At 42.8% G+C, this 12913-nt stretch overlaps 3 protein-coding genes across 4 annotated transcripts in view; all 3 read left to right on the top strand.

Moving 5' to 3' along the window:
* LOC130135744 (2-alkenal reductase (NADP(+)-dependent)-like) overlaps positions 1-12913 on the top strand; it is a 55330-nt gene that overhangs the window by 30781 nt on the left and 11636 nt on the right. The gene's annotated exons all lie outside the window — the stretch shown is intronic.
* On the top strand, positions 291-2748 carry LOC115667856 (2-alkenal reductase (NADP(+)-dependent)-like). Of its 2 annotated transcripts, none has more exons than XM_030589394.2 (5): positions 291-604; positions 825-1002; positions 1168-1334; positions 1890-1972; positions 2087-2748. In XM_030589394.2, exons 1-5 carry the CDS (start codon positions 377-379, stop codon positions 2463-2465), a joined length of 1035 nt encoding a protein of 344 aa, XP_030445254.2. In that variant the 5' UTR covers positions 291-376; the 3' UTR covers positions 2466-2748. The 2 variants fall into 2 exon arrangements, with proteins under 2 accessions (XP_030445254.2, XP_056161372.1); XM_056305397.1 differs by lacking the exon at positions 291-604 and adding an exon at positions 628-749.
* On the top strand, positions 9377-11697 carry LOC130135743 (2-alkenal reductase (NADP(+)-dependent)-like). The gene is made up of 5 exons (XM_056305399.1): positions 9377-9665; positions 9886-10063; positions 10231-10397; positions 10915-10997; positions 11116-11697. The coding sequence occupies exons 1-5, from the start codon at positions 9438-9440 to the stop codon at positions 11492-11494; spliced, it is 1035 nt and encodes a 344-aa protein (XP_056161374.1). The 5' UTR covers positions 9377-9437; the 3' UTR covers positions 11495-11697.

Below are 12913 nucleotides of genomic sequence, written 5' to 3'. Positions count from 1 at the left end.
CTTACCTCTTAAGAAAGGCATGATTTTAGGATTTTCTTCGAATTCTTTGCTTCCACGTAAAAAGATTCATGAAAGTTCTACTGCAAATCAGAGAATTTTCTAATGATTAGAATTCAATTGACTACTTTGGTGACCTTTTTTTATTTCCCAAGGAATTATTGGAATACTATTCCACCGATGACACTACGGCACACGTAAGCATGCATACAGATGACGCATGGGCACACGTCAGCAACGTATGCATATCTCATCGCCCATCTCCCCCCATACATACCCCGTGCAGTGTTTGGCTACGTTTCCCACCAATCAAATCCAAGAACAAAAAAATCCAAGAAAAGAAGGGGAGAGAGAGAGAGAAAACAGCTCTAGAGAGAGAATGGAGAAGGTGAACAAGAATGCATCAGTGGAAGTGATGAGCAACAAGCAGGTGATATACAGAGAGCAGGTACGAGGTTCCCTGAAAGAGACCAACTTGGAAGTTAGGACGAGCTCGGAGAGATTGAAGGCCGACGCCGGTTCGGGGGCCATCGCGGTGAAGAACTTGTACCTGGCTTGCGATCCCTACAATTTCAACCTCATCAAGTACTCCACTCAGCTCGGTTCCGTAAGTACCACCATCTCTCTCATTACATTTACTCGATTCATGATGGCGAGAGTAAGTTATGAACTCGCACGAATAAATCGAACTCAAATTTGCGACAAGTACACTCGACAAGTAAAATTCAAAGGGAGCAAACTCTCTCCTACTTGTAAGTTCAATGTCTATTCGCGTTTGCTAAATGTATTGGCACTTACATTCTGAAGTATATAACACAATGGTGCAGCCTGTTCCTGGATATGGAGTAGCTAGAGTTTTGGAATCTGGGCATCCAAACTTCAAGAAAGGCGACTTGGTTTGGGGCATGACTGGATGGGAGGAGTACAGTCTAATTACTGCGCCGGAGACTTGCTTCAAGATCGAACACGCCGATGTTCCTCTGTCTTACTACACCGGCCTTTTGGGTATGCTCTTTAATCATCTGGTTTAATATCTCTTTCTGTTAAAGAATAAGGGGAATCAGATTTTTAAGATACTTTGTTCGGTCTATTTCATTCTCAAGTTAGTATGGACAGCCATGACGGCTAATTTCGTGACTCGTCTGATTTCTACAAATCTAAACTTTCCAGGTATGCCAGGCATGACGGCTTATGCTGGGTTTTTCGAGGTATGCTCTCCTAAGAAAGGAGAGACTGCTTTCATATCCTCGGCGGCGGGAGCTGTTGGTCAGCTTGTTGGCCAGTTTGCAAAGTTGTTGGGCTGTTATGTTGTTGGCAGCGCCGGTAGCAAAGAGAAGGTAATCATCTCACATTCGTCTAGTGTTTCCTTGAATAGTAATTGTTTAAGCACTAGTGCGTTCACGACGATCTCCCCCTTCTTCTCCTCTCTCTCTCTCTCTCTCTCTCTCTCTCTCTCTCTCTCTCTCTCTCTCTCTCTCTCTCTCTCTCTCTCTCTCTCTCTCTCTCTCTCTCTCTCTCTCTCTCTCTCGTGTTGAAAGAAGTGCATAGTCACGTAGATGGTAATGGTTCACCCAACATGTTTGGCATCTGCAATTTTCACTGTTGTTTCATACTGAGTGACTAGACAAGCGTTTGAAATAGAGTGCATGTTCATGTTCTCTTAAAGGCTTAAACAGTCGTCTACTCATATAGAATTAAATCTAAAAAAAGCACTTGAGGTATGATGAGTGCTGTATGTCTCAAATTTGAGAATCCTCAAGAGAGTGATGGCAGTGTTGAATGCATACCCTCATCATTTCACTAAAAACAAATGCTAAAAATACAGTCTTAATAATCTCTTCCGGATTTTATCTTGCTTAAAGTTCTCTCTTGCTGTTATGTTCGCAAAAAAGGTTGATTTGCTGAAGAACAAGTTTGGATTCGATGATGCTTTCAACTACAAGGAGGAACTGGATCTGGATGCAGCACTGAAAAGGTGAGCCAGGAATATGGTAACGATGATTGAGCAAGTGACTGATGTACAGAATATAAAATATGCACACATTCTGAAGCCGACTCGAGTTGACTTTTTTCTGTCTTAAATGTTTAGATGCTTCCCCGAGGGGATCGATATCTACTTCGAAAATGTCGGCGGAAAGATGCTTGATGCGGTGCTGCTCAACATGAAACTTCATGGCCGAATCACAGTATGTGGAATGATCTCACAGTACAGCCTCGAGCAGCCCGAAGGCGTACACAACTTGCTGAACCTCCTCCTGAAGCGGGTTCGGATGGAAGGTTTCGTAGTGCCCGATTATTATCATCTCTACCCGAAGTTCCTGGAGACGGTATTGCCTCAGATCAAAGAGGGGAAGATTGTGTACGTGGAAGACATCGTCGAAGGGCTCGAGAACGGTCCGGCAGCTCTTGTCGGGGTGTTCTCCGGCCGCAGTGTCGGGAAACAGGTGGTCATGGTTTCTTGCGAATGAGTCAGCTTTCTGTACTTCTTCATCGGCATAATCTGTTTTTTTCTCGCGTTTTCAAAAGGGGTTGTTTTCTGTTTATCTGTGCGTTGCCGTTCTGTCCTGCGAGGTCGTTTGTGTATAGATACGTCTCTTATAACAAGGGACCAGACCATCTGGTTGGGTTGTTTTCCGGCAGCAATGTTGGCAAACAGGTGCTTGGAGTTTCTCACGAATGAGTCTAAAATATTATGCTATGCCTCTCTAAGATGTCGATGTAAAGGGTCATCGCCTCTCATAAAACTGGTTTGAGGTACCAAAATTGTTATGAATGCCCCGGAAACGTGAACAAATAAACGATTTGAACAAGAAATAAATTGTAGAAATAAATTCTGAAAATAACGAATGTATGTGGTTCAGCGATGCGTCTACTCCTACGGGAGAGATAGACGGGATGATTCCATTATAATTGGTGAAGATAAGATTACGACCACTTAATCACGGTCACTCATAAGTGTTTTCCAATCCTGAAATGAATCCAAAATCGCAACAATTAATCACAAGAAAAGAAGTTTTCCCACACTATCAACTCTCTTGGACGAGGCTCTCAATACTCTTTGTATCTCGCGAGTTTCGTACGTGTTAAGCGGACTCGCTATGCACACGGTTACGCTTAGAGATATTTAAATATCTTTTGGAGATATTTAGAAGATATTGAGGGTATTTTTAACACACCACACGAAACTTGACAAAAGAATATTTATACGCAATAAATTATGAGACATTAGCTAACATGGACTTTATCTTCAATGAGGAAAAGTGAGTGTTTTGGGAATCTCTCTTGCATTACACACGATCTGTAATGTTCTGAAATTTCGATTCGATTTGGTGATTTTTGGAATGGTAATTTGAATGACAAAATTTAGGAAATTGAACAAAAAAAAAAGAAAAAAAAAAGGAAAAATTTTGGTGGAAGATTTTCGTGTGGAGACAATCGTTGACTTTCTCTCCTCTCTCTCACTTTTCCCCTTCGTTCGGCAGACCACCCCACGCACTCCCACCAACTCCTCTCTCTCTCTCTCTTCCCCTTCCCCGCTAATTCCCCCTTCTTCGCTGACCTCTCCCACGCCTTTGACTCCCTCGCCCACTCCCACCAACTCCCCATCATTTCCCCCACTTCTTCTTCTGCTTCTTCTTTTCTTTCTTCTTCTTCGTTCTTTCTCCTTTCCGCTCGGCTCCTCCATTTTTGCTGCTCACCGCCGGCCTGTCCTCATCGGACCAGCCGCCGCCGTTCGCCGCTCCTCTCCGCCATCGAGCCACTGCCACCCCAACTCCATCTCAGACTGTGTAGCACCGCCCCTGGCCCCCCGGAACCTCCCGTCACTGGCCTGCTTTCCAGCCAAGGCGAGTGCACCTCTCGCCGGTCTCGCCCTCCGTCCGCCTCCGCTGCTTGCCGCCACTGTCCGGCACCCCAAGCCACCACCACCACCAGCTGCCATTACATCCTTAGATTAGCCCCCGATTTGACCCGAGCAGCCCCGAACAACCACCTACAGCTGCTCCTCCGTCGCGCCGTCCACCGCCGTTCTCGCTCGCCGTTCGTCCTACATGCTTGAGTTATGATGCTTATTCTATGAATGGCCGTGTTGATTAGCTGGAGTAGCTAAATGAATTTAATGCCTTAAGGATGAAAATTATGTTTTGAAATGAGGTTCACAAAGTCGATTGACCATTTGCATATGTGACCACTTGGCATTGGTCCGTGGCATTGATGTAAGCACGACTCATGCATGCATTGGCTAAATGAAAAGATAAGAATTGGCTTGAATGTTCGAGTGCTCGTGTGGTCACATGTTGGAGCCATCTTGCTGGACACCGCTTGACGATGCCTGACTTATCGGGGACTACTATAGATCGTGCCTGATTTGTCGGATGCCTGACTTATTGGGGATTGCTGTAGATCGCGCCTGATTTGTCGGATGCCTGATTATCCGGGACTGCTGTAGATCGAGCCTGATTTGTCGGATGCCTGATTATCGGGGACTGATGTAGATCGCGCCTGATTTATCGGATGCCTGGTTTATCAGGGTCTGCTGTAGATCGCGCCCGATTCATTAGATGCCTGATTTGTCGAGGTCTGCTGTAGATCGCGCTTGATTTATCGGATGCCTGATTTGTCGAGGTCTGCTGTAGATCGCGCTCGATTTATCGAATGCCTGATTTGTCGAGATCTGCTGTAGATCAAGCTCGATTCATCGGATGCTCGGTCATCCCGGAAGACTGCCATCTCGCTGTGTATCACTTGACGTTGCAGTGGACCTGAGAGGTCATGAGAAATTAAGAAATGGAACACGCATGTTGCATAGTATTCGATTATGGGGTGAATATTGCTAGGTATGGTATGAGACGTGCCCAAGTGATTTTACCTTATAATCGAGACACGCACGAGTATGGACGCATGATGCATGGGAAATCTCTTTATGTGTTCCGACTACGTCTTGTGCTGTGTGCATTGTTATGACATTGTTAACTGATGTTATGTATGACACGTGTGCTAAAGCGAGGTAAGGATGCCTATGGTTGATTACTGACTTGTGTCCAATGCGTGGTCATGTGATTAGGGACCCCCGAGGTGAGTTGGCCTTCTAAACGGGGCTTAGGCCGTTAACTTATTGAGACTTTCGTCTCATTTGTTGTTGTTAACATTTTTCAGGCCCTTAGCATGTTGATGCACCCAATATGGTTCGGGGTGTCTGGAAGCTAGCTTTTTGAGATTGACCTGTTGGTGAAATAGATTGGCCCCAGCCTGGTATCTTTTTGTTGGCTTTTGTGGTAATGCCTGAAGTGGGCTTGTAAAAATGTTCCCATGGGTTAATCAAGTGAATATTAAAAATGGTGTTGTTGTTTAACTGTTGCGAATCGTTTTCCTGTCTATCCTTATTTATTGTAGTTGTTCGGGTGATTATTGTTATCGCTTCCGTATGCGTAATTAAAAGATAAAATGAAGGATCGACGACGAGTCCTGGGACATCGCATCGTGATGACAGTAGTGGGATGTTGTGCATCCGTAGGGTTTGGGGCGTGACACGATCCTATAGCAAAAATCTACTTTGAGTTACAGGTTACCTTGCGATTCAGGTCCTGGGCATGATTTTAAAAGGTTTAAGGAGAGATAGGGGAATGAATTCCCCAGTATGATGGAGGGACCTCTCTAATAAGTTCTCTCCGTATTCCCTCTTTCGGAGAAAGAAAAATATTTGGAGAGAACTTAGGGGGACCTTGGGTGGTGAAGGTAGACACTACGTCAATTTCGACTGGTTACCGCCGGGTAAGGCAGGCAAAGTAACTTCCCGCACCTAGAGTGATAAAGGGGTGTTTCGGCACCTATGAACTTAGTCGCTAACGCGAATCAACCCGCAAGACTAGGACTCCGTAAGCCCGGTTGATGACTTCAAGCCATCCTCAATAAATCTCCACCTTGGCAAGAAGTCCAACTTCATCCTCGTGATTGTCGTCATCCCTAACCCCCTCTGGGCTCTTGTCACAAACACTAACCAAGTCCGACTCATGCTAGAACTTGGTCATTAGTATGTCTCTTTGTTGTGTGCACATTCTCAACAGATGCGGTTCCCCCAACCCATTTCGGCAACCTCGTAGAAATGCGAGCTGAGTTGCTCACCGTGATCGATGATCGTGAAGGCCGCGCCTACTGTCGGATTACAACTTATGTTCTGGTGGACAAGGACCTCGAAGAATTGATCCCCCACACGTATGTGGCACGATCCTGCTTGTCTAACTGAGACTGGATTGGACCCCTGTGCGGGTTCAACGGCCCTTTTGATGGTATGGGCAGGCCGGCTCCAGGGCATGCCACGGGTGGGGCATGAGACGACCAAGCAGACGGGTCGCAGGGAGGAGTAGCACATGTGAACGGGAGCGCAAGTAGATGGAGTAGCGTGAGTAGGATTACCCCAAGCTGAAATTTTGTTATCTATAGTTGGCCTTTGCACAAAAAAGCCTTTGGAATAGGCGTGTGAAATATGTATGATATTTGCAATGGCCCGAGAGACGGGCTTGTTAAAATAAGCACGATCATGTAAATATAACGTGCAATGATTTGCTTATGTTGTTCTTGTGATTACTCGTTTAGATTTGCTTCCACTTGCGCATTTGAATAAAATGAACGAGTCGTACTAACTTGTTTTCACAAGTCACAGGCTCGTTCTAGTCATGATCAGTCATCACACATTGATCGTGATTCCGTGTCGGGGCGTGACACTAACGAGTAAGCACATGAGTTACCTTCCCTAAATTATGTAGCATTTTGACATGCTGGAAACACCTTAAAAGTTTCTGAATATGAGGAATGAGCGTGTCGCCAAAGTTGAGAGCAGGAGATGATCTCTGAAGCAGTGAAATGGCGACTTGCGAGTCCACCTCCACAATAAGTTTAGGTATGCCCAGAGAAATTGTCATTTTAAGACCCAAAAGGATGCTCCATTGTTCTGCTTTGAGCGAAGAGCACACTCCCACAATTTGAGCAAATTCAGCAAGCGAGCTGCCTAATTCATTTATCAAAAGCCCACCTACTGAGGCGGATCCCGGGTTGCCTTTAGAGGCCCCGTCGAAATTAAGCTTTACCCAACCAGTCGGGGGGGCAGCCCAACCCACAAGCTTATCTCTTTTCTCCCTTTGAGGCGACAATCTATGTTCTGCCAGTTGCACTGAAGCGATATCTTTCACATGGCCTAGAATCATGCACAAGGGTTCGTTGGTGAGACAAAAATCCTTCTCAAATAATCGTTTATTCCTCTAGTTCCAGAAATGCCAACAAGCAACAGCAAAAATAGGTGACCAGTTATCCCGAACCCTAGTTGATGAACCATATAGGTACAATATCAACCATGGGAGTAGATCTTGGGTGAAGAAGTCACCTCGGAAGCTGGCAGGTAGAATCTTCTGCCAAACTGCCTTTGCATATTTGCAATCTCTGAGAACATGCATAATTATCTCTGGATAGTGTGGGCACATCGCGCAACAAGAGTCCATTGTGAGTCTACGTCAAAATCTTTCATCATTAGTGAGCAGGCATTGATGAGAGACCAACTACATGAAGCTTTTGATTTTTTGTAGTCCATCCCATTTCTATACTAAACTCCAGAGTGGTTAGTCACACTCATTCACAAATGTTTTTAATTGGGAAATGACACAAATAGTCTCTCAACTTTTAATTTGTTCAATGTGGTCTTTAAACTTTAGTTTAATGTGCAATGTTGTCCTTAATCCTTTAGATTGTTCAATGTGATTTCTGGACTTTTGGTACATGTTCAATTTAGTCCATGAATTATATGAAAATGTTCAATGTTATTCCTAAACTTGAAATAAATGAAGGACAATATTAAATATTTATACATAGTTCAAAGACTAAATTAAATACATATCAAAAGTTCATGGACCATACTGAACAAATTAAAAGTTCGGGAACCACAGTGCATATTAGGGTAAAGTTTAGGGACCGCATTGAATAAATTAAAAATTCATGGACTATATTGCATATTGGGCAAAAAATCATGGATCATTTATATCATTATCTCTTTTTAATTCTAAGTTAATCTCGAATACACAAGAATCAATATGAAGAAACGAATTTTCTCACTCTCAAATTCTCTTAGGTGATGGTTCTCAATGTTTTTTTGGCTCTCTCGCAAGTTTCATACATATTAAGCGCACTTACCATGCACACCAAACGAAATGCACTTACTAGTTACTATGCACACCAAACGAAATTCAACAATGGAGTAACTATAAGCACTTCTCCTACACCAACGTACACTTCATCTTCAATGAGGGAAAGAAGTCTTGTGGGAAATTACATCAACATAGACTCTATCTTCAATGTGGGAAAGAACTCTTATTTTCCTTTTTGTATCACCCACGATGCCCGTAGGTGCCTTTAAAATCCTGATTTTAACCGATTTCTTCCGAGCTATCTTATTTAAAGTTCATCTCTTGCTGTTATTTTTGCGAAGATAGTTGATTTGCGGAAGAACAAATTTGGTTTCGATGATGCTTTCAATTACAAGGAGGAATATTTTTATACAGTCCAAGAACTAAGTTGATCGTATACCAAAAGTTCAGGGATCACATTAAACAAATTAAAAGTTCTTGGACGATATTGCACATTGAACTAAAGTTCAAAAATCATAATGAACATACTTAAAATTCAGGAACCATATTGCACATTAGGTCAACATTCAATAACCGTTTATGTCATTAATCCATCTAATAACGAATGAGTCTAGATCAAAACTTTTATGCCAACCCGTTTAAGTTCATCCATATCATCATTTGTTCTTTCAATCAAGGGTTATAATTTTCACCACCCTACTGTGTACGCATAATATAACGCTCGAATCAAGTCAAGGTGCTCAAATCAAAAATACCATCCCCTCTTATCGGGTCTCTCATCCACCTCAAGTTCTTTGAAATTTATTATGTTCTGAACCCTTGGTGTATCTATTAACTTTTGATTATGAACTACGAAAGAAGCTCTTTTTTCGAAAAAAAAAGAAAAATAAATGAGTCAGGGTGGCTAAGGATGCATGGAAAAGGGAAACTGACGATGTGCAGAGCTTACTTCTTAAGAAAGGCATGATTTTAGGATTTTCTTCAAATTCTTTGTTTCCACGTAAAAAAATTCATGAAAGTTCTACTGCAAATCAGAGAATTTTCTAATGATTAGAATTCAATTGACCACTTTGATCAACTTTTTTTATTTCCCAAGGAATTATTGGAATAACCCACCAATGACACAACGGCACACGTAAGCATGCATACAGATGACGCATAGGCACACGTCAGCAACGTATGCATATCTCATCGCCCATCTCCCCCTATACATACCTATATATACCCCGTGCAGTGTTTGGCTACGTTTCCCACCAATCAAATCCAAGAAAAGAAGGGGAGAGAGAGAGAGAACACAGCTCTAGAGAGAGAATGGAGAAGGTGAACAAGAATGCTTCAGTGGAAGTGATGAGCAACAAGCAGGTGATATACAGAGAGCAGGTACGAGGTTCCCTGAAAGAGACCAACTTGGAAGTTAGGACGAGCTCGGAGAGATTGAAGGCCGACGCCGGTTCGGGGGCCATCGCGGTGAAGAACTTGTACCTGGCTTGCGATCCCTACAATCTCAACCTCATCAAGTACTCCACTCAGCTCGGTTCCGTAAGTACCACCATCTCTCTCATTACATTTACTCGATTCATGATGGCGAGAGTAAGTTATGAACTCGCACGAATAAATCGAACTCAAATTTGCGACAAGTACACTCGACAAGTAAAATTCAAAGGGAGCAAACTCTCTCCTACTTGTAAGTTCAATGTCTATTCGCGTTTGCTAAATGTATTGGCACTTATATTCTGAAGTATATAACACAATGGTGCAGCCTGTTCCTGGATATGGAGTAGCTAGAGTTTTGGAATCTGGGCATCCAAACTTCAAGAAAGGCGACTTGGTTTGGGGCATAACTGGATGGGAGGAGTACAGTCTAATTACTGCGCCAGAGACTTGCTTCAAGATCGAACACGCCGATGTTCCTCTGTCTTACTACACCGGCCTTTTGGGTATGCCCTTTAATCATCTGGTTTAATATCTCTTTCAGTGTTAAAGAATAAGGGGAATCAGATCGTTAAGATACTTTGTTCGGTCTATTTCATTCTCAAGTTAGTATGGACAGCCATGACGGCTAATTTCGTGACTCGTCTAATTTCTACAAATCTAAACTTTCCAGGTATGCCAGGCCTGACGGCTTATGCTGGGTTTTTCGAGGTATGCTCTCCTAAGAAAGGAGAGACTGTTTTCATATCCTCGGCGGCGGGAGCTGTTGGTCAGCTTGTTGGCCAGTTTGCAAAGTTGTTGGGCTGTTATGTTGTTGGCAGCGCCGGTAGCAAAGAGAAGGTAATCATCTCACATTCGTCTAGTGTTTCCTTGAATAGTAATTGTTTAAGCACTAGTGCGTTGACGACGATCCCCCCCTTCTTCTTCTCTCTCTCTCTCTCTCTCTCTCTCTCTCTCTCTCTCTCTCTCTCTCTCTCTCTCTCTCTCTCTCTCGTGTTGAAAGAAGTGCATAGTCACGTAGATGTTAATGGTTCACCCAACATGTTTGGCATCTGCAATTTTCACTGTTGTTTCATACTGAGTGACTAGACAAGCGTTTGAAATAGAGTGCATGTTTATGTTCTCTTAAAGGCTTAAACAGTCGTCTACTCATATAGAATTAAATCTAAAAAAAGCACTTGAGGTATGATGAGTGCTGTATGTCTCAAATTTGAGAATCCTCAAGAGAGTGATGGCAGTGTTGAATGCATACCCTCATCATTTCACTAAACACAAATGCTAAAAATACAGTCTTAATAGTCTCTTCCGGATTTTATCTTACTTAAAGTTCTCTCTTGCTGTTATGTTCACGAAAAAGGTTGATTTGCTGAAGAACAAGTTTGGATTCGATGATGCTTTCAACTACAAGGAGGAACTGGATCTGGATGCAGCACTGAAAAGGTTGGTCAGGAATATGGTAACGATGATTGAGTAAATAAGTGACTGATGTACAGGATATAAAATATGTACACATTCTGAAGCCGACTCGAGTTGACTTTTTTCTGTCTTAAATGTTTAGATGCTTCCCCGAGGGGATCGATATCTACTTCGAAAATGTCGGCGGAAAGATGCTTGATGCGGTGCTGCTCAACATGAAACTTCATGGCCGAATCACAGTATGTGGAATGATCTCACAGTACAGCCTCGAGCAGCCCGAAGGTGTACACAACTTGCTGAACCTCCTCTGGAAGCGGGTTCGGATGGAAGGTTTCATAGTGTACGATTATTGTCATCTCTACCCGAAGTTCCTGGAGACGGTTTTGCCTCAGATCAAAGAGGGGAAGATTGTGTACGTGGAAGACATCACCGAAGGGCTCGAGAATGGTCCGGCAGCTCTTGTCGGGGTGTTCTCCGGCCGCAATGTCGGGAAACAGGTGGTCATGGTTTCTTGCGAATGAGTCAGCTTTCTGTACTTCTTCATCGGCATAATCTTTTCTTTTCTCGTGTTTTCAAAAGGGGTTGTTTTCTGTTTATCTGTGCGTTGCCGTTCTGTCCTGCGAGGTCGTTTGTGTATAGATGCGTCTCTTATAACAAGGGACCAGACCATCTGGTTGGGTTGTTTTCCGGCAGCAATGTTGGCAAACAGGTGCTTGGAGTTTCTCTCGAATGAGTCTAAAATATTATGCTATGCCTCTCTAGGATGTCGATGTAAAGGGTCATCGCCTCTCATAAAACTGGTTTGAGGTACCAAATTGTTATGAATGCCGAGGAAACGTGAACAAATAAACGATTTGAACAAGAAATAAATTATAGAAATAAATTCTGAAAATAACGAATGTATGTGGTTCAGCGATGTGTCTACTCCTACGGGAGAGATAGACGGGATGATTCCATTATAATTGGCAAAGATAAGATTACAACAACTCAATCACGGTCACTCATAAGAGTTTTCCGATCCGGAAATGAATCCAAAATCACAAGAATTAATCACAAGAAAAGAAGTTTTCCCACACTATCAACTCTCTTGGACGAGGCTCTCAATACTCTTTGTATCTCGCGAGTTTCGCATGTGTTAAGCAGACTCCCTATGCACAAGGTTACGCTTAGAGATATTTAAATATCTTCTGGAGATATTTAGAAGATATTGAGGGTATTTTTAACACACCACACGAAACTTGACAAAAGAATATTTATACGCAACAAATTATGAGACATTAGCTAACATGGACTTTATCTTCAATGAGGAAAAGGGAGTGTTTTGGGAATCTATCTTGCATTACACACGATCCTATAGCAAAAATCTACTTTGGGGCACGGGTTACCTTGCGATTTAGGTCCTAAGCATGATCTTAAAAGGCTTAAGGAGAGACGGGAGAATGAACTCCCCAATATGATGGAAGGACCTCCCTAATAAGTTCTCTCTATATTCCCTCTTTCGGGGGAAGAAAAATATTTGGAGAGAACTTAGGGAATATATTCCCTCTATATTCCCATTTCCCACAATGACACCTCACCCTCTCGAAAAACCGACATGCCAGCACAACCAAGAAAGAGAAAAGGAAATGTAACCAATATTAATTTCGTAAACAATATTCCCAATTAATGTCCATCTCTCTCTATCATTCAGCAATGGACTAGTTAAAGGTAACATTAGCAGGATTGCATTCTTCATCAATCAACAATGTCAAAGTATACCCTCATTAGTATAATAAGTATATTGCATCGCCAAATTTTATTGAACATAAGAGGCAACAGGCTTGTTCATATTCACAATAGATAGAAAATACAGATGTTACCCAAAAAACAGGACAGGAAATTTTGACTACGTTGTATATCTGTTGATGCAAATCGAAAACCAATACCCAAATAGAAGGTCT

The sequence above is a fragment of the Syzygium oleosum genome, unplaced genomic scaffold, assembly GCF_021117445.2.
Source record: "Syzygium oleosum isolate NSW1041296 unplaced genomic scaffold, Sole_v2.1 Sole_v2.37, whole genome shotgun sequence".
NCBI lineage: Eukaryota > Viridiplantae > Streptophyta > Magnoliopsida > Myrtales > Myrtaceae > Syzygium > Syzygium oleosum.
This window is presented reverse-complemented; position numbering and strand designations above follow the sequence as displayed.